The sequence below is a fragment of the Rhopalosiphum maidis genome, chromosome 3 (assembly GCF_003676215.2).
Source record: "Rhopalosiphum maidis isolate BTI-1 chromosome 3, ASM367621v3, whole genome shotgun sequence".
NCBI lineage: Eukaryota > Metazoa > Arthropoda > Insecta > Hemiptera > Aphididae > Rhopalosiphum > Rhopalosiphum maidis.
Window position 1 is genome coordinate 5,256,896 of NC_040879.1, and position 23,691 is coordinate 5,280,586.

At 25.5% G+C, this 23,691-nt stretch overlaps 1 protein-coding gene across 2 annotated transcripts; it reads left to right on the forward strand.

The window, feature by feature from the left end:
* The first annotated feature begins 847 nt into the window (after window positions 1-847).
* On the forward strand, window positions 848-17,020 carry LOC113559831 (neurogenic locus Notch protein-like). 2 transcript variants are annotated; one of them, XM_026965598.1, is made up of 23 exons: window positions 848-1,069; window positions 4,175-4,533; window positions 4,626-4,812; window positions 5,875-6,000; window positions 6,069-6,170; window positions 6,257-6,373; window positions 6,458-6,575; window positions 6,649-6,787; window positions 6,861-7,071; window positions 8,987-9,106; window positions 9,357-9,565; window positions 9,986-10,154; window positions 11,013-11,246; window positions 11,316-11,552; window positions 11,615-11,695; window positions 11,766-11,915; window positions 11,979-12,127; window positions 12,198-12,279; window positions 12,344-12,457; window positions 12,523-12,682; window positions 16,087-16,272; window positions 16,343-16,562; window positions 16,786-17,020. In XM_026965598.1, the coding sequence occupies exons 1-23, from the start codon at window positions 1,048-1,050 to the stop codon at window positions 17,005-17,007; spliced, it is 3,714 nt and encodes a 1,237-aa protein (XP_026821399.1). In that variant the 5' UTR covers window positions 848-1,047; the 3' UTR covers window positions 17,008-17,020. The 2 variants fall into 2 exon arrangements, with proteins under 2 accessions (XP_026821399.1, XP_026821400.1); XM_026965599.1 differs by lacking the exons at window positions 4,175-4,533; window positions 4,626-4,812.
* The last annotated feature ends 6,671 nt before the right edge of the window (window positions 17,021-23,691 follow it).

Sequence of the window (23,691 nt, forward strand, 5' to 3'; positions counted from 1 at the left end):
TATACATTTGTTTTGCATGTAAGTAAAAACTTTTGTAAATACACGTAAACACTTTTTTAGTTTATATATTACATATGCATTTCTGTACTGCACTCTAAAATAGGGGCTGATTAAGTATAAAATAAATTTCCGCTGCATATCAATATATAGCCATAATAAATAATATATTTAGTGTACTAGTGCGTGGTATACCTCACAACCCGTTCGATACTTAGCGAGTACCGTAAAACCACTTTCGAAATATTTTAATTTATAGATACTGTGATTAAGTAATAATAAAAAAAAGTTGGTAGAGATAACTAGTAAATAGGTTTTAAACGCGATCGTAAATAATGTAATATATGCATAGATAGGCACTTAAGTATACAATTAATTGAACCATTGAATCATTTCGAAACGATATTCAGAAAATACCGTTTGAAAAATATGTTTGTTATTACTGATCCATCATCGACGCAATTTCAATAAAAAAAACTGAGGGTGAATATCATTGATAATTAAACAACAACAAAATTTCAATGTTTATCTTTTTTTGTTTATCGCTATTTGTTAATTGTTAATTCTTATTATCATGAAGACTAGAACGCCCTATACTAGGCGGGTTAAAGTAACAACCCTATACGCAGCGCCACCTGTGGCCGTTTAATCGTGCGACTCATTTTGGGATGTTATCAGAAGCGGAGTTTGGTTTCTTTATTCTATTATCCATGTTTATTAAAATAACACAAGTTGATAATTACAGAGTACAATATACACTCATACTTTCTCATTACGTTATTACTTTTCGACTTCCGTTGTGGTATATAATTTTTGTTGATGGCAGTCGGTTGTTTTTTTGTATGAAAAATTAACCGACATATCTACGTTTCATGCGCGTATTCTTTTCATTAAAAGAATATTTTTCGCTTGTGCCGGGAAACTTCCACTATTGCTGTACATCTGAATGCCGTAGCACACACTCCCGCAACACGTACAACAACAATTAATACGACGTCGTGTACGATCAAACTATATTACCTACATCCATGTAAACACTGAAGAAATATAATGCGGTCCATTATTTTAATCGGTGAGTAGTATCTGTCGACTGACATAAACTTTTGACGTTTTTGATACATTGTGTTTATTCCTGGGATATAAGTACAAAATGTCCAAGAAAAATAAATGGTATCGATTATCATTAAATGCTTTATGAGGATTATCATTTTTTATTGGTTTTGAATATCTCTGAACAGTCAACGTCTGATTGAATTATTTTATTTTTAAGTAAACTCAATTTTGAATGTTCTTGTTAGTGTTTGAACATTAGTCCTATACATTTGGGTCTTTTGTTTTTAATTATATCGAAGAAAAATATTATTGCTTATTAGTTTGTTACAATAATGATTCTTATTTATGATATGAATTTTGTGTTGTCTCTCCGTCTTACTATCTTAAAACATCACGTAGGTTTTTATCGTAAAAGTTTAATATTTTACATAACTATCACATCTAGCTCACTTACTGTAGTTAGTATACTTAATACTTGAAAAATTATCTTTGTTATATAAAACTTTGATTTTATTTCCTTACAAGGTATAGTCATAAAGCTGTAATTACATGTATAGTTATACAAAAAAATAAATAGGTACTCTATATTTTGTATATTCATTATATTTATTTTTTTATTGCGTTTCTGGATTAAATTTTATGTTAATTTGTTTTGTTGTATTTCAAAAAAAAATATTTTTGAATCGAACTTGAAACTTTTCATTACAGCATTTATTATTGTTTGCTATACGCATAATGGCAATTTAATAATATTTTTATTTATCTTATTATATAAATATCATGAACTTATTCACACTGTTTTGCAGTATTTAAAGGTTAATTAATAACGATATTAGTATATGAAATAATCTCTCCTTCTTTGACTTATTAAGGTCAACCATAACGATCCTTTATCGCTTCTAAAATCCCTCTTCACTATTATCTATTTGTTGCTTCACTGATGTTGACTTTTCAATTCTATTCTTATCAAATTTCTTTTTACTGTAGTAATAATTATTTTATAATAAAATATGTTAATTTTATTTTGCAAAATTTAGTTGAACCTACTTAATTACTGTTGGAAAAATAAATTATCATTTAATAATAGTAATTTAAATGTATAATTAAATATCTTCAGAATTATAGGGTTACAGATAGGTTACCACTCAGAATTGTTTTGCATCGTTTACAATGATATATTATTTATTTAAATTAAAGACATCCATTTCAGCAATTTACTCAATGTCTAATTATGAAATATACTAATTATACTATACATAAGAACTAATCTTTTTTTCTGTTGATATTTTCTTGGTTTTACATGAAGTTAAGTTTTTTCATTTTTACAAAAATATGGTAGCTATTTGTTTTAACTTTGGCTATTTAAGATAAAGTAATAGAGTTCAATGTGAATAGGTCCAACAGTTATTTTTGATTTAATTTTATGACTGTTTTCTTAAAAATGTTTGGATTATTGTGAATCTAAGCATAAAATATCTTTCTTCAACTCCTGGTGTTCATTAAATATTTTTTCAAGATTAGACTAGTTATTAATTAGTGATAAATAACATTATTAATATTTATTTAAAATCTCATTTTAGGATTATTCTGTGGTTTATATTTTCACCACCAATTGTTTTAATTAAATAATTAATTTATATTTAATGTGTAAATTAAACTTTATTTTATACACTATGTACTGTGTACATAACTCACAAGGAATATTATTTATAAATTTATAATTTGTACTCTTTTTCAAGTCCAAATTTAAAATAGCTCATCAAGATTTTCTCAGTAACTCGCCAGTTAAATCTGAGCCCGGAATCATTTAGATTGAATAATACATTACTGACATAATATTGTTCAATGTAGATGATTATATTTTGACTATTTTATATTTATATTGTGGATAATTCACCTTAAATAATTATCAAAAGTGTGTACATGTGATTTAATTTAAACAAGTAAAAATGTTAGTTTAGTATTCGGTTCAATATTAATTTAACCTATGTACAACATGAAATAGTTCATGTAAAAATGTATGGTCAGATCAATAGAGTATTTTTATTTATTTTATTTACAATACAATTAATTACATTCATTGTTGTTATACAAAGTGGAATTTATAACCAGTGGCATTTGTTTTTTGTACTATAATACAATAGATTGACAGGTGACAGGTTTATCATGACTAGGTACATGAATTGATTAACTAAAAATGTTAAAGATATTCCCAAAAAGTAAAATGTTAAAGCGGGAAACATAGTAAAACTATCAATAAAGAGTTAATATTCTTGTCTATTAGTTTTAAGTTTAAAAAAAGTATCCCATCCGTTTTATTTTAATCTATTTGAAATGTGGGTTATTAATGTGTAATAGATAAATAAACAATTTTGCAAAAAACTAACCTGTTACAATTTATATAGGTTTTTTAGCATTTATAATTTGAATATTGCACCTGGGAACCTTAAAAATTCAAACCTAATCAAATTTTAATCGTTCCAAGCAACAAATCTTCATATTCTCTGTAATGCTCTCTGGTACACTAGCAATAATAGTACTCTACTTTAACGGTTCGCCACCAATAGGCCGCAGACCATATATTAAAATTACTAAAGTATATATTTAAAATAATAATATTTTATATTTTATATGCGTATATATATATATTATATACATATATAGGTGTGCTATTGGTCAATAGTGAATCTCTAAGATTTTTTAACAAATTTGATGGTTAATTAAAATGGTTGGGAAACGCTACTTTACATCATGATTTCAACATATCAAAAATGTCTACACTTGCATCCTGTCACTATAAAGCATTCACAAAAAACTCATTTAGCCATGCAAAACACCTGACAACTCCGTTTATCATCTAAAACATAAATGTGATCTATGAAATTACCTGTAACAACTAATTTCTCTTAAGTTCAGAAATTGGAAGTAGTGTCGATAAATGCTCTCTTCCTTCATGTTTTCCAGTTTTAGTGCTCTAATTGTCAACATGTTTACTTATTATATTATTTTGTATATGCAAATTGTAAATGTCTTTTATAAATAAATAATATTTGAAAAAATTATATATTGCATTAATATTTTATAATGTAACACGGAACTAATAAAATATATGTTTTATTTTCAGTAAATGTATTTGTTCATTTGATATGTACAAATACTCAGATGCCTGGAGGCACTTATAGAGAAGGATATTTCAATAGTTCATCGTGGTTAAATTTATTTCCTTCCATTTCATTGTACAAACATATAGGATTCAGCTTTAGGACATGTTCTGGAGGACAAATATTTTCTCAAACACAAGATTTGCCATATACTCGAATCTCAGTAGATGTTCTTCGTGATAGCTTATTATTTACAACATTTTTCCAAAACAAACATTTTGAATCAAAAATCCAGGGGGATTTTTTTGATAATTCTTGGCATAATGTTAATATGATTTATAAGCTTGGAGAATTAACAATATCTGTTGATGGCTCACAACAAGTAAATAACTATTTATTTATGTGTATTTAAAATTAAAGTAATCTAGCATTATTTGAAATACTTAAGTATAAGTATATCTAATTTTTGTTTAGGTTATAGCAAACTCAACATTTAATTCAGAAATTTTAAATTCTGAAATTACAACTGATCAATCTATATTAAGAGTAGGAGATGGTTTTGAAGGTTGTTTGTTAGAAGGCCCAAATTTTATTTTTAATTCATCTTTAAATCAAGCTTATAAAGTTGTTTGGGGACATTGTCCTTTAAACAGTCAGTCATGTATGTACATTTAATATTTAATGTTATAGTACTTATTGGTTACCATGACTATTTATACAATTTTTTGGTAAACTCATTATGTTATTACAATTACCATAAATTAATACTGCATTATATTATGTAAATACAATTTTGAAATCTTTAAGACAAAATAATATAAGTAGATCTGCCCAATAAAATTTAAATCGTAAATAAATTATTTTAGTGTTTGCATTTTTACAACAAAAATCTGAAGCTTTTCATAAAAATTAAATTGGTTGTGACTTTTTCTTACAGTATTGACTATTTTATTGAAGAAATGAGTATATATGGGTCCCAATATTCCCAAATCCTAATTTTATGTAAGAAACTGATATTATTTTAGAAATGTGTAAAATACTTATGTGTGTTGTTGGAAATTCGTTATTTGTTATATACCTAACGCTTTTAGTGTCGATGGACAGACCTAATTATATTTCTGTGAAATCTCCCTTAACGGACACCTCTAAATAACAGACACTTTTAAGGTATTTTAACTTTTGATTTTAATAATTTCTATCGTAACTTTGTGGAATTTGAAAATGCATTAACATACAAAATTACTTTGTGTCAAAATACGAAACAATCTAAAGTAACAGATTTTTTTAATATATGTTAGTTTTAATTTTTTTATTCTTTTACCTTCACATTTTTAAAAATACATAATAATTAAAATTAAAATAAATTAAATTTATTATGTACCTATATATATGTATAAATAACTTTAAATAAATGAATCAATGTTTTAATTATAATTTTAATTTTTTATTTCTTTAATATTATATTTCTCCCTCTAAATACCGGACACCTCCAATTAGCAGTCACAATTTCAGTGACCGAGTGTGTCCGGTATTTAGAGGTTTCACTGTATTTGGTTTTTTAGATAACAAAATTGTCTTAAAATAACATAATATAGTGTTGATCTACAGTAGTCTATAGTCGTAATAACAGAATTGAGTTGTTTACTGGAAAATTGTACCATAATCACCAATAAGTACCAATTATTTATGTACCTAGTATTTAATATTAATTATTAATTTGCAGGTATGGGTATTGACTATTGTTCTCATGCTCCTTGTATGATGCGTGGAGTATGTGTTCCTAGGCAAAATAAATACCATTGTATCTGTCAACCTAGGTACTCTGGAAATAATTGTGAAATTGATAATGGTAAATCTAATATTTTATTTTTAGTATTCTATTTTATGAATTACAATTTAACATCTAGTGTATTTCAGGATCCCCTTGTGCAAAACATAACAATCGTTGTATGTATGGTTTGTGTGAAGAAATAAAATATGGTGAAGATTTTATATGCTATTGTGACCAAGGATTTACTGGTGATACTTATGATATTTAATTTAGTATTTTTTTTTTTTTTTGATTTTAATTGTTCATATTTATTTATTTTAATATTATTGTTTAGGTAAATTTTGTGAAATTGAATTATCTGCACATGTTTGTGATAACAATCCGTGTAGAAATAATGGCACATGTAAATTAACATCAGGAGGTAAAAGTTATGAATGCAGTTGTGCACCAGGTAAATTAATTTTTATAATTTTTATATAAAAAATGATTATAAATTATTTCATTATGTTCTATACATTTTTTCTTTTTACCATAGGATTTAAAGGAGATAACTGTGAAATAAATATTAATGAATGCTTGTCAAGTCCTTGTCAACACGGAGGTGTGTGTGTTGATGGTGTTAATAATTATACATGTGCATGTAATAAAACTGGGTAAATTTGTATTAAAAATGTTCATATTTAATATTTTAATTCATTAATTTAATATTTATTTGTGGGCATTTAGATATAAAGGAATAAATTGTGAAACAAATATTAATGAGTGTGAAATAAATCCATGTTTCAATCAGGGTGTATGTTTTGATAACTATGGAAGTTATACTTGCCAGTGTCAATTGGGATTTGGAGGAATCAATTGTGAAATAGTAAACATTTTCTTTTAATCTTTAATATTAAATATAGTATAAATTTATAATTTCATTTTTATTAATTAAAAAGGATTTAAATGAATGTATATCAAATCCTTGTCAAAATGGTGGTCAGTGTAGAGATCAAGTTGGAACATATACATGTCGATGTGCTCTAGGTTTTGTAGGTAGAAATTGTGAAATTGATGTGGATGATTGTGAAACTGCTGTATGTCCAACAAACTCAATTTGTGTTGATGGTATAGCGTCACACTCGTGTCATTGTAAATCAGGATATACTGGTAAATAAATACTATATCTTTATATTCTTATTACCACCTATTATTTTTGTTCTTTAATATATTTTTTGTTTGTGAATAAAAATTCATATTATATATTAATATAAATATTATATTTAATACATTATATATTTTTATAACTTTAACTAATAGTTAATTACTATAATTATTCTTTAAATAATTTATTTCATAAAAAAAAAAATTGAATATTTGTAGTCTCATATTTTAACAATTAACCCAATTGTTTGATGTTGATCTATTTTATCTTTTTTTATAATTATTATATTTAAGTTCTAATTATTATTTATAAATTGATGACATTGTTAAATGATGATCCTACCATTTACAGTGGTCCACTACAATATAGTACTTGTGAGCACTGGGTAGTTGTTTTACTCTCGTCTGAGTATATAATAATATATGGTTTTGTTATGTCCAAAGCTACATGGTATTGTGTTTCAATGTTTTATAAACACTTCATTGTGAATTTAACAATTGTAGTTGTTCTATTCTTATTTTTGGTGTTTACAGATTAAATTATTAGTCATTTAACCTATAGCTTTTTTAGTATTTATATTTATTTTATCATTAATATGTAGAATGATTCTTTTATTAAACAACACTCGTTATTTCAAAATCTATTAATATTTTACATAATTTTCAGTCAAAATAAAAAAATATTATATTTTTTAAGTTTTACTTTTTTGAATGAAAACATACATTTTTAATTTGATGTTCTAAAGTAGAATATTTTTATAGGTATTCATTTAATAAATCAAAATTTAGTTTAATAGTTTATCCTTGTATAAATATATATAAAAGAACAGGCATTTTCTATGTACCAAGTTTCTTACAACACTGTTTTTTTAAAGAGTTGTACCAAAATGCTTCCCCAAATTACTATGTAGCCCATTTTTTGTCTGAGGGGAGAGTATGTATTGTACTTAAATGTTACGGTTTATTAGTAAGGCATTTGAATAATTTTACAATTTTTTTTCATTGAGTTGTTGTAAATTACTCTCTGAATATTCTGTTATTTGCAATTGTATTGCTACTTAAGAAAATACAAAACCTGTTGTTTCATGATTAAGAAGCTTTGGTTTTATTCAATATTGATGCGTATATTATAGATACCTAATTATATAAATTATGTTTTAGTTAAAAACTACGCATGAACAAATCTGCATAATTTAGCTATAGTAAACTAGTTAGTTATGACTGTTATAAGTATTTAAGGTTAAGGTAAATGGAGTAATAGATCAACATTTTGCAAAGTATCTTCTTATCATTTCCCAACTCACCTAAACTTTAAATAATTATTACAACTAACTATATTTTTCTGAATATTGATTTTTATGGATTGAAATACTTCAAAAAATATTCTTCTTCAGAATATGAAATTAAAAATGTGTATTATCATCCAAAAAAGTAAAAAACTTAAAAAAATTATAGCAATAAAAGTATAATTTAAAAAAAACTGTTTTTTATTTTAACTGGAAATTATGTAATAAAAATATTTTTAAATATTTTACTAAATTTTGAAATAATGAATGTTATTTGATAAAATAATTATTCATTGTAAAATTGTTGATGTTATATACTACCCATTCATTAAATACAATTAAATGATAATAATAATATTTTATTATTATAATATTTAAATTAAATAATGAAATGTATGTAATTGTATAGTGTATACCATTTAATACAATAATACGGTGTATATTAAAAAAGAATATATATTTGAATGCGTAAAGTACACAAAAAACTTATGAATGGCTGGTTAATTTATTTTAAATTAAATTTGAACATAGCCATTATACTAATTAAAAAATAATTTATATTTAAAAAAAATACATTAAGTAATTTTTTTTTTGTTTATATAATCTAATTAATTTACTTGTCAATTGATTATTAGGTGTTCCTCCTAATTGTACTGAAATAACAGTTTGTAGTAGCCATCCTTGTAAAAATGGAGGTTCATGTGGTTTATTGTCAAATGGCCAGTTTAATTGTTCATGTACATCAGGATTTACAGGTATTTATTTTATATGCATAAAAAAATAAAAATAAAATTTTTTTTTTCTTAAATAGTTATTTTAGGAATTTATTATCCAGTTAATTTATGGTTTAAATATATGTATATAATAATATATTTGGTAGTTAATTTTAATCAAAGACTTGAAAATGTTTATTATCACTTGTTAATGTTAGAAGTTTTAAAAATAGATAGTAGTTAATTATTACACAATTTGCATGGGTATAGTTTTGAGACAATATTATTACAGGCACTTTTTGTGAGCATGGTAATATAATGACTCGTTCGCATGCTGATGATGTTTGTGTTTTCATGCCTTGTCTGAATTCTGGCACATGTATATCCCAAGGATCTAATTATGAATGTAAATGCCCTGCTGGCTTTACTGGTCAAAATTGTGAAATGACTATGAAATGTAATGCTGATCCCTGTCAGCATTTTGTGTCTTGTCATGATAATGTGAGTTTATTTATGTTGACAGTGCACTTTTATAATGAAAAACTAATTCTTTTTTATGCAAAAACGGCTATCATTTAGTTAAAGTATAGTTGATCAACATTTTTAAATTTATGTATTAGAATCTTAAGATTGGTTTTAAGAATTTTCATATTTTCAGATAAGCATATTATAGATCTTTTAGTACTTTGGTACTTTCTTGTACGTTGGTATATGTGTTAAATATGGAAGAATATAATTAATTCATAAAATAATACATCTTTTGTTATACTCTTTTATTGACATTTATTATGTTATTTAGCAATACTTTAAGTATAATGATAACCAAAACTGCTTTTAATTATATTTGTATGCTTTTTTTAAATAAATATCACAGCACTTTACACATTTACGGTATCACCAACATTATTTTATCATTTGTAGATTGGTGGGTACTATTGTGAATGTGAACCTGGTTGGTCTGGGCAACAATGTAATCAACGTGATCCTGGTAATGCTTGCAATCAAAACACTTGTGCTCATGGTGGCACTTGTATTCTATTAGCAGGACAAGCTGATAGTTTCCATTGTGAATGTCCCCCAGGGTTTACTGGTAATAATAAAAATTCTATTAAAAATAATTTGGCTTTTTTTAAATATAAATAATGATTTATTTATTATATGATTTCATATTAATTGTATTTTTGAATCAAATAATCAAATAATATTATATTGTTACAATTAAAGTTAAACTATGCCAAATATTGTTGCAATGGAATAAAAATATGACACATATCCTATATTATATTCCTCTCATTATTTATAGCAATATTTTAAAACCATTCACTTATACTGTATTTTATGAAAGAATATGAAATAACAAACATTTAACTTGTGTGATTTAGGGTTTTAGGCATTTAGTATTTCGGTGACGGTGAGTGCTGTACTGTTAGGATATAATAAAATTAATAACTGTGCTACTTTTCTTTCAGAAAATGTTGTGAACATAATTTATTATCATTTTATTTTAAGTTGATTATTATATCATTATCATATACAGATATTTATGTTTAATACAAATCATTATTAATCATTATAAGATAAATATTATATACCTATATAATATATATATACAATATACATGTATTAATTAAGTATATAAGTCAGTTTAAAAATATTGTAATTATTCTTAATTATTTAATTTAAAAAATAAATAATGCTAATTTTCTAACTATACTTTCTTTAAATTAAGAAGTAATTCTAGTTTTTTATCTTGTGCACCCTCAGACAAAAACTAGCCATTGCCAAGAATACTTCTAATGTTAATTAGAGTATAAATTCAGCTAAAAAATAAACTGTTCTATTTTTTCTATTATTTTTAGATATTATACACATTTTAATACTATATTAAAATGAAATATTATATATAAATTACTATTATATATTATATTATGAAATTAAAATATTATAGGACAGACATGTCAAATAGATATTGATGAATGTATGTCCAAACCATGTTTAAACGGTGGAATATGTCATGATCTTATCAATGGTTTTCAATGTAATTGTACCAATAACTATATGGGTGCTTACTGTCAATTACCATTTGATGCTTGTACTAAAAATCCTAGCCCTTGTTTCAATAATGGTACTTGTTTACACAAAACTTCATCACTTAATGATTATTACTGCAAGTGTTCTCCAGGTAAAAATAACTACATTCAAATTATCTTTAACTTTTAAGTTAATAATTCTTTTAAATATTTTATTTTAGGGTTTGAAGGTACAAATTGTGAAGTAAATATCAATGAATGTCTAATGGGAACTTGTCCAACTGGAAACGTTTGCATTGATGGTATTAATACTTATGAGTGCAAATGTCCTGAAGGATATACAGGAGAAAATTGTTCAAAATTATTAAACGATTGTCAACATCGTGTTTGTAAAAACAATTCTACTTGTATAGAGAGCCCAGATGGTTATATTTGTCGTTGCATGCCTGGATTTACAGGTGAAATACATAATAAATACTTAAACATTCAAAATTTTGATTTTTATTAAATATTTATTTAGGTATTAATTGTGATCAAGATATAAACGAATGCAAAGTTAACAAAGGAATATGCAACTATGGAATTTGTGTTAATACTAATGGTTTGTTAAATATATATATATATTTTTAATTATAATTATGTTTATATAATATTATTTTTGAATTATTTAGGGAGTTATCAATGTTTTTGCCGTCCAGGATTTTCTGGTAACAACTGTGATATAGATTTTGATGAATGTTTGTCACAACCTTGTTATAATGGTGCTACTTGTGAGAATAAAATTAATGGTTTTAATTGTATTTGCCCTCTGGGATATACTGGTATGTATTGATTAGATTTAAATAAAAATATATATTGTAATGATTTTTTTTTATATTTTTTAGGTAAAGTTTGTAGTATTGATGTCGATGATTGTAACTCGAATCCTTGTTTAAATGGTGCTACTTGTATTGATAATATTGCATCTTTTACATGCTTGTGTCCAATTGGCTTAACAGGAAAACTCTGCGAAACAAATATTGATGACTGTGAAGTTAGTATATATTATGTTGTTTTAATAGCATTAAATATATGTTTTAATTAAAATAAATGTATGGTTATAGTCTTCCCCGTGTCAGAATATGGGGCTATGTATTGACAAACTTAACAGTTATGATTGTAATTGTACAAATACAGGATTTGAAGGCATGTACAGTTATTATTAATAAATAAATATCATTATGCTATAATCAATAGTGTTTTATTGTAGGAAATCACTGTGAGTTGAATATAAATGATTGTGTACATAACCCATGTGAGAATAATGGCACGTGTATAGATGAAATAAAAGACTATTCTTGCAAGTGTTATGTTGGTTATATAGGTAATAGTAAATTATTATTAAGTATGTTAATTTTGATTATTATATTTAACAAATATTTGTATTAGGAAAAAATTGTGAAGTTGATATAAATGATTGTGAAAGTAATCCTTGCCAATTTGGGGGCACGTGTCTTGAACATTCTAATGTATCTTTATACAATCAAAAAGATAACAATAACTTATCAGCTATATTTCACCAAGAGTTCAATTATGCTACAGCTAATGGGTAAATATAATTTAAGAAGATATTTTTACTTTAATTTTTATAGTTTATACAAAACAGTTGATTGTAAATGGTTTTTGTTTATTTTATATATATATATTTTATTTAATAAATTTCTCTATACGTTACAAATACATGATGTAAATATAACATAGATAAAGAATAAATCTACTCCTGTAAGCCTAGGCTTGTGGCGGAGTAGAGCATTAATAAATAATCGTACATAAATTATAAGAAAAATAAAATTAAAATTATACACAATCATAAAATAAAAATCTAAGAAACATGATTAAGTACTTAAAAAATAAAAACGTTTTACAGATTTAAATATAAGATTAACAAACATCATTATATGCGGATTTTATTAAGAAATATTTAATTCTGAAAAAAGAGTATCATTTAAGATTTTTTTGTCATTTAATAAGCCATAATGTATGTTCCTCTTAGTAGTAGATGTAGTGGATTTAAATAATTATCTTTCATACCTTCTCATACTAAAAGCCCATACTGAAAAATGGATTGATAGAAGGCGAAATAAATCATACGCATCGTTTTCACCGGCAACAAATCTCTTAGTTTTATGAATTGATGGATTGTGGAACGGACCTTACCTACTAGACTGCAAATATGAAAATTCCATCTCAGATTTTCATCAAATATGATATCTAAATAGCGGATCTTCATTATTTGCTGTATTTGTTTACAGTTCATATTATTACACATTTAAAGATTATCACAGTTGTGAATAACCAAAGAAGAATCCGTATTTATACATTGATTTCTCAAAATTCATGGATAAACCTCTATTTTTTATACACGAATAAATTGAGTTAAGTTCTTTCGTGGCTTTAGTATGTACCCCATTCCAAGATGAGTCTGCGAATAATAGACAAATGCCATCAGCATAGGTCACTATGGTTCCATCTATCTTTAAATTACATAACTCATTTATATAGTGTATAAACAGAATAGGGCCTGAAACATTGACCTGTGGAACACCATATATGATGTTTGATATTCTTTTATTTGATCATGTTGTTTTCTATCAGAGAGGTAGCTTTGAAACCAAAATAGACTTGTATTATTTATACCAAAGCTGGGTAAGATCTGAAATAGAATATTATGGTGGTGACATTGTAAAATGTCTTTGCAATATCTAGGAATATAGCAATAACTTTTAAACCACTATCTAATGCGTGTATAGAAACTGTGTTACTTGATTTAAAGCGTTTTCAGTGCTTAGTCCTGATCTAAAACCATATTGATGTTTAGATAATAATTTTATTATTTTCCAGATAAGAAATTAATCTTGATTTAATAATTTTTTCGAATATTTTAGAAAAGTTCGTTAACATAGTTATAGGTCTATAATGAGATATAAAACTACGATCACCCCCCCCCCCTTAAATAAAGGTTTAATAATTGCAGTTTTGAAGCCATCCGAGAAAAAGCTATTTTTAATACTCAGATTATAGATAAAAACCAGTGGAGTTATGATTAATTCGGATATATTTTTTAGAGTTTTTACAGTAATCCTATCGTGTCCTGCAGCTAGCTGTATCATCTTTAAAATTATTTGTAATTACGCATACTTCTGGAGCATCAATTTCTTTATGAAACATTTCATCAAACGAATACAAACATGTTTTATTATTAGTTAATTCTAAATCTATTTTTGGAACATAATTAGAGTTTTCGGCTAGTTTTTTACCAACATTTACAAAAAAATTATTAAACTGATTTGATGTCTCTTTGGTATTTTCTTCGATATTTAAAATATGGTTGTTTATATTTATAGAATCAATTGAACATTTATTTTTAGAAGTTCTACTTGTTAAATCGTTAACCAATTTCCAAGTTAATTTTGGGTTAGAGGCTACTTTACTGATTTTTTTTCATATAAATTTATTTTCGCAAGCTTGACTAGTTTCGTAAAATTAATTTTGTATTTTTGAAAATGGATGCTAGTTTGACATTATTTGGATTTTTTTTGCATTTTAGCGATAGGTAGTGTTTACGACGAGCTGAACATAACAGACCTTTGGACATTCTTTTAATCTTTTATTTTTAGAATTAATATATTTAAACGTTGTGGAATCATTCATGGCATTTGTTATTGTTTTTTGAAAGGTAGAGAGACAATCATTTACTGAGTTTGAGGTATATACATTTTTCCATTTCTCTTTGTATAAAATAGATTTAAGTTTGTCATAGTTGATAATTTTAATAGAATTTTCAAAAATTTTAGTTTTTGATGTTACAGGTATAGAAACGGTTACCAGTGATCCGTGATTTCAGTTTGCAAAACACCCATTTTTATATTTTTAATTGGAAAGTTATTGTTATGTTTAATGAATATATGGTCTAGACATGAGTGTTGTTGATATTGCGGTAATCTTGTATATATATTTATGAGAGAGTGGAAGCCGAGTTCAGATAGGAGGTCTAGGCAATCATAATTATTTGTTTGAGCACCGATTATATTAATATTAACGTCACCAATTAGGGTAATTACACTAGTATTTAGATTTAAACCATTTAAAACACCTCTTAATGATTCAACGAAACCTAAATAATCAGAGGAAGGTGATCTATATATGCATAAAATAATAAATTGCACATTATTATAATGAAATGAAAGCTTTACAATATTATAATCTAACACATTAAAGTCAAAGAAATCCGCAATGAGATGCTGTTTTACAATTATGATTATACCATAATTTTGGTTCCTTTTTTTACTAGAAAACAAAAATGTATAACCAGGTAAATCATAGTGACGAATATACTTATAGTTATTTTATTTTTACCTATTTTTTAAAATAATAAACAACTACTACATTTGTTTAAATAGAAGTTTGAACTTGTAAAATGTTTTATATTTATAAAGTACCCAAAAAACTAATTCACTACAAACATAATAGGAAATATAATAATTTTTTAATTTTATTTGTTATGTCGTTCCAATTCCAAATATATTTAAGAACCATAATTTGTTTATAATTAAAGATTTTTAAGTTTCGTTATTGTATTCTGATGTCTAAAAGTTGATTTTTTTATAAGCAGTGATTATAATATAGTCTATAATAAATAATACCATATATTATCAAGAGGATGCCATACACGCATGTGTTGTTTCTGTCTTACCAATGTACATCATAACAAATTTGCGTTCAGCAAAACACATTTTGTGATGTTAGCTGTAATATTAGACTAAATTCCCTTTTATCAAATTTACTCTAATATTAAAGCTAACATCACAAAATGTGTCCTGCTCAATGCTAATTTGCTATGATATATGTTTGTAAGACAGAGACAACATATGCGGATATAAAGTTCTCTTAAGTATAAATTATTATATTATTGTATAATGCATAATATACTTATAATTCTAATAAATATTTCAGATTTGAATGTTTATGTTTACCTGGTACAACAGGCATTAAGTGTGAAATTGATATTAATGAATGTGAAAGCAACCTATGCCATTGGGGAGTTTGTGAAAATAGAATCGGTGGTTATACATGTTCATGTGAAGATGGTTATGAAGGCGTATATTGTGAAATTAAAATTAATGAGTGTGAAAGATTCAAGTATGATTTTAAAATAATTTATATTTAATGAATTATTGAAATTTTGTTGAATTAACATTTTTATTTGTAGACCTTGTGATCACGGAACTTGCATGGATCGTCGTGATGGTTACTATTGTGATTGTATACCGAAATATGGTGGTAAAAATTGTTCTGTAGAGTTATTTGGATGTCAGGATCCACAACCATGTTTAAACAATGGTACTTGCAGACCATATTTGTTTGATGAGACCGAACATCGCTATAATTGTACTTGTCCATATGGATTTCATGGACATATATGTGATAAGGTTAGTTAACTCAATGTAGTTTAAGATGATAATTGCTTTAAATTTTAAATATTTATACTTTATGTTGGTTATGTTACAAACTGAAAGTCTAAACATTTACTATCTGATGTTTCTTAATACTAGTTTTTGAAAAAAATACTTATTCTATATTATTTATTTGAACTTAATGTTATCATAATTTTTTTAATTTATATGATTTATCATTAACGTTTAATTATTCTAGCTGTCTATCACTCACAACTATGCAGATATAGCTTTAATTATCGGCTCAATATTACCTATTCTACTTATTGGTGGTATGGGCAGTTTGCTTGTACTATTAATAATGGCACGAAAAAAAAGAGCTACACGAGGTGCTTATAACCCAAGCTGTCTAGAGTATTGCAATTCTAGAGTTGAATTAGAAAATGTACTGAAACCACCACCGAAAGAACGACTTATCTAATTATATTTTTTTATTATTTTAACAACAATTATTTAATAAGTTATAATATTTTATACATTTTAACAGTTTTTAAATTTTATTATTTTAACTATATTAATGATCTCTTTGTTTAGAGGCCATTTTATAGACTTCATTTAATTTATCATATATTTTATAATTTTTCCAGTATTCTGTTTTTCCTTATGTAGATGTTAAACAAATTAATTGATTATCATCTAACTTTTAATAATTTAATGTTTTTTTTTTTTTTTGTACTTGTTAACTACATACATTTTTTTTAATAACAATTCTTATAAACAATTTTTAATGATTTATAATCATTAAAGTATTATATTTAATAAGTATTTTTAAAATATTTCAATTTATTCTAAAACCATGAATAAAATATTAAAATATATTTTCAATTTAACAAAATATAATTTGATATATTTGCATAATACTTTTAAAAATAAGTCTGTTATATAATAATGTTGCACTTTAAATTAAGACTATTAAAAAAAAAAGTATATTTATCAAAAATGTTTTAAAATAAGATCCAAAACATTTATATATATATCATGTATAATTATTATTTTTTAATTATTTTACCTTCAAAAATTGGAACAAAGTAATTACTTGCTAGTTTTTGAAATTTTATTATTATTATTATTATTACGCACTACTAAATATTATTTTTATATTAAATGTATTTAAATTGAATAGCTAATTATTAAGTACATGGTGTGTTTATTTACAATTTATATTTCAATTATAAAAGATCGATTTTAAGCTTTATTTTATTTTATAATACATTTTTAATTATAGTATATCATGTAATTGCTTTCATAAATATTAATTTGTATAATAATTTTTGAACGAAAATTTCCAGCTCTTTTTTTAAAAATGATAATTGTAATTTATTTATTTTTATTGTTTAATTTTCTCCTTATTTTGAAACATAAAGTATAAAGGAACCCAATTTATTGAGAACCATAAAATATTAAATTGTATTTTAACTGAAATTACATTTTTATGGTGCTCAATGGTCTTTTTTTTTTATATAAAATAAGCTTGCCCGTAATATTTTTTTTTTACATTATGTTATTATTACTCAATACTAATAATCATTTTACTTTTTGTGATATATACCGTGAAACTATACATTGTATTTAATTATATTTTTTAGGGCCTAATTATTCCGTTCACAGTAATTGTGTAATGTCACTTACATTTTTTGAACAGATTTAATTTTTTGATACATTTAAATTAAAAGGGTATATAGAAGATTGTTGTGTTAAAAATGATTTTGGGTCTTCAATATTCAGTAGATTAATATGAAATGTATTTACTATTTAGTCTTTTGTGACATTTTTCTGATTTTTCTAACCTTATTAGATCATGTTGAACAAAATTAAATCTGTTAGAAAGTTGTGTGTTACATATTTAATATGTTATTTTTGAGTGGACTTCAAACAAAATATTTGGTTTAAGTGTTTGTAACTTTTTTTTTTATAAAATTACAAAAGTGAAGTGTGCACCCATTGTATATTTTTATATCAGTATTATATGCCATTATAGATAATCGATTAAACAGAAAATCATTTTCATCAAATTATAATTATTTTTGTAATACATTGTATTTAATAATATTTTGTATTGATTTGACAAACTATAAAGTAATATTCATATTTTAAAATGATTTTTCTTTTTTTTACAATCATTTACGGTTACCAGAGCCTATAATTTTTGTGTAAAATAAACATTTTTTTTTTTATTACAACATTTAGCAATTTTCATTTTAATTTTATTTATTTAAATTCCCATACAAAATAGAAATCTTTTTTGCAAACCTCAAACTTTTAGTTTCCTTATACCAATACTCTACGCAATTTTTGCTTGATTTACTGTTTAGTTCGCTTTCATGCCAATTCTTGTACCGAAATTTTCGGCCGCTGCCTTACCAAACGAACGAGCCCTCCTTTACTAGATCGTTTTCAAACCTTGATTCAAAAATGAGAATTTTTACCGTAATCTTAATAATTAATACCATATAGGATTAACCAACCCTATGAATGGGTGTATAATGTACATATCATAGAATAGATAAAATGTAAAATGTCATCTATTGTTTGAGTATATCATTATATAATTTTTTTGAGGGTGTTCTTACCAAAGTCTTCCAATTGATCCCCAAATTCTGATTTTCTTGTTTACTAGTAATGCTAGCCAAATGCAATCCACGAAACAGCAAAACTGCGGCTTTGAAACAATTAGCCTAATTGGGTACAGTACGAAATAAAATAATATGTAGTTAAGATATAAAATAAATTATGGCAATATAAAAACCAGAATAATAAAGTTGTATTCCATTTCCATCTTGGTAAATGGTGTGTGGGGTGCTGAGAATGTTACATTAGATATTTTTGATAACTATTTATTTAATTCTTTTAGAAAAAGTTAATACTACAAGAGCTAGCATTAGTTTTCTCTCAGAAATATACAATATCGAAAATTTGCATTTAACAGAATCAATTTTGCTTGGTTACTCTTAACATTCTAGAGTAAATTTATCTATTATTAAACTCAAAGATATAAATATGATCTACAGCATCTCATAGGCTTTTATTGATATTTTATCTTCAATCTGAGTTATAAGTTATAATAATTTATAATTACATAAATTAGTGTAATTTTATAATGTAAATATCAATAAAAAATTATGGAGTACCAGAATGATACTATTCATCAGTAAAGAATCATCACAAATTATTTTATTATATTTTCTAAATCAGATATAAGGAATCGGAAAATTATTAGAGGTCTGTTTTTCTTTTGCACATATACAGTTTGCTGATGATGCTTGAGCCTAAACATTTTAATATTTGAATGGCAATACGAATAAAAAAAACTCCTTATCTAGTGAAATACGAGGTGAAATTTAAATTTTTTAGAGAGAAACGAAAATATGTTGTTTATCATACTTAACAAAGAATGTTATAAAAATATTTTTAATAAATAATTTTACATATTTTATACGTTATAGGCCACCCAGGTCGTCGAGCATCACTAGTATCTGTAACCATCATCGTTTTCCAACATCGCCGAACTTCCGTAGCTTGAGTTAGTTAATAAGAGTATTAATTGTCCCTGTTGTTGTAACCTCTATGGTTATTGCACCAGACCGAATCCGACTATAGAGCCTCCCCCTAATAATTAAACTGCATCATCCTCATTCCCTTATATAATTTTCCGTTCCATATTCCAACAAAAAACCGTCTAGTGTCGTCGTCGTGTGATAGGTTGCCTATTGAGCCCCGTCAAGCCAATGTGACATACAAATTGCTTATCCTAGCCATTTTCAAGCGTCTAGTTAGGTCATTATTCGATGGTCAATTTATAATTCTCGGTCTTGACCAACCGAGTGGTCCTTCAACCCTTTAATTGCCTTTTTGCAAACACTAGGAATGAGATAGTTTTATTCTTACAAATAATAAAGAAGTTGTAAAATCAACAAATAATTTCTATGAAAGTCTGTTTTGAAACTTACCAAACAAACCGTGGTCCAGTTCTAATTATTGTATACATATGTTAATAAATTAATTTTTTTTTTTTTAGTTAGTATTTATATTTATTGATTTATTTATGCATTTATGCATTTACCAAATTATGAATGGTAACATTATAATAGGTATACACTTACAGTTTTTATTTATTTATATTATAACAATTTTAAAATCTACTCCGCGGATAAGGGTCCTAGGTATTCGAGATCCTCATTTGGATCGTGGTCCGCCAGTTAGTGACCCGTAGTCCATACTTATCCTAAATTATAACATTTTTTGTTTTAAGATATACAAAAATAATAATAAAAATTTTCACACAATTTAATATAAATATTATTACTATATACACATTATTATTCATAGACACCTAATAATAATAATAATAAAATAAAACAAAACAAATAAATAAAATAAATACAATTACGAATCATAATGATTATTAGTCATTTCTTTATATGTTGATGCCAGTATTTCGGCTCCGTTACAATGTAATCAATGGGTTTATGTCTCGAGCAGCAATAACGGTATTTAAAAATATTTATGACACTCGATATCCTTCAATATCAGCCACAATATATATATATATATATATATATATATATATATATATATATCATTGGAGACAGTATTTTAAGTATTTTGCACAGACCCTTGAATTTTGGTATGAGCTTTTTACATGTATTCACATGGAGTTTATCAATATTTTTTTTTTTGAATAGTCATGAAATAGTCACTTATAGAATAAGTATTTTCTTGTTTATGACTAATATCATATTATATAGTACGACTTATTTTGAAGTTGGTTTTGTCGTGTAATATTAAATTAATTTTGCCTAACTGTCTCGAATTCCCTATCGACGTCTGGCTACACCGAATCGTAGAATAAAATGAATTTAATTTTCTTGTATTTATTTGTTGTTCTTTTTCACAAACTGTGAAATAATATAGAACTATAGCCAATTCGCCAATTCTATTTCATTTTATTGTTGTATCTACGCTATTAGTTATTATACTGTAGTGGGTCAATCAACCTCATCATCGATGTGCATTGGTAGTTTAACACTGTAGCCACGGTTTAATAAAATAAGATTTTGCAAATAATTTTAAAGAGTATATTTATTGAAAAATATTTATAGTGGAATTAATTGTTATTCTAAATGTATTTTAATAAAAAAAACTAGACTAAGTCCGAGCAACTGTTTCGTGATATCAATTGACGGGAATGTGCTTGTGCTGGCTCTGGTAAATCACGCCTGTCGGAGTCCACTCCAGGACCCTGGATCATCTTATATAGTTGGTTTCTCTACTACTTACTCTTCTCCTGTCTCTTCTGGTCAACTGATTTAAAGGATTTATGCAGACGTGCAATGACCTAAATAGATTTTGGATTGTAGAAGGATGTAGCCCTATTCGGTCCTACACGTCGATATATGGTAATACTCTGTCGTATTGCTACTGCGTAGTTCTGATACAAACGAATCCGATTCGTTGTTCAACAAGGAATTAATATAGTTTTATAATTTTTAGAGCTGATGTATTTTTGGTAGGTTATATTTCTTAGACCCATCTCTTTTTTTTGATATTGTCGTTTAATTTTCGTTTTTCCTATAATTTAGGTGTTTAGTAAACAGTTTTACTACCGTTTGTTATAATATTATGCCACAATAGACATTTGAATGTGTTATTAATGTTATTATTATTATTATTATTAGTTATTACTTATTTCTATTACTATTACTATTACTATTTTGAGATGCAAAATACGTAGCAGTACTAAACAAAAACATTACTTTTATGAGTGTCTACTACCTAGTGGCCACATCCATTTACATATCTGGACCGTCAAACGTCGAAAATGACTTTATATCAATAGGCTTATCTCCTTTTACTGTTAAAACGAAACACAATAGCAAGAATGTAAGATAAGAGGTTTAATGTGTAGATATTTCGGTAAACTCGCCACCTGCGTAGTCACGACTGGCTATAATATTTTGGGATTTAATGAAATTTAAATACCTATCTAAATAATAGGGTCTGACTAGTCTGGTGTCAATATGAAATAAACGTTAGTTTTGTTGTTGTTATATTATATAATATATATGTATTAAGCAAGAAACTTTGGCTGATTTTACATACGATGTTAACCATTAACTTATTTATGGTGTTTAGGTCAGCCAATTAAATAAAACCCAAGAAAAAAATATATATCATGGCTATTTTACAAAGAAGTATTTGACAAGAATACATATTAATATATTCCGTTTTTTTTATCACAGCCAATAGTTGTATTTTATTTATTAAAAGAAAATAAATATATTGGTTTTATCCTTTCTAACATTCAGAAAAAGATATGTATATAATTTGAACTCATCGGTCATGAGGTAAGTACATATGACGGCGGAATCCAGACTTATTTTGCATACAATAATGTATATTCGTTTCAGTCAATTGCTGTGATTTTAATCTAATCATATTAAAATTAAAATAATACAAATATTAGTTTAATGTTTTCTAGGACTTGGCCACACGACGAATCGTATATAATTAGTTATAGGCAGTGTACCTACCCGATAAAATGATAAAGGTATGTTTTAAAATGACAAAATATTTTACCCTAATTTGGTTTTCGAACGATATGGGAATTATTCTATTCTATAATCTATAACTAGCCTGTAATATTGTATAATGTATGCGATTTTGAGTAAGAAATAACTTGACTCTTAAGTCCTAATAAGTAATAATTGGTGTCTTTTTCAACTATGATTGATAAAAATGTTTATTGAAATTACCTAGTTAGTTAAAACGGGCTTGCATTCCAAACTTCTAAAATTTGATCATTATTTATTATCAAACACTAATAATATAATTTTGAGTCATGTCGTAGATACGTCGACAATAGTACATTATTAAGTAAAAATGGTAAAAAATAGTCGTCCAAATCGCAGACAATTTATTTATACCGCACATGTTCGATTTCACAATATTCCCTAGGTACCTATATTATTGTCTTTTAATGCATAGAAGTTACTATATCATAAACTAATGTTAGACATTAATGATATAATATTTAGCTAGACATACACATTATTATCAAAATTAGATAATTGGCGATAACACATTCATACATATAATTATAACTATA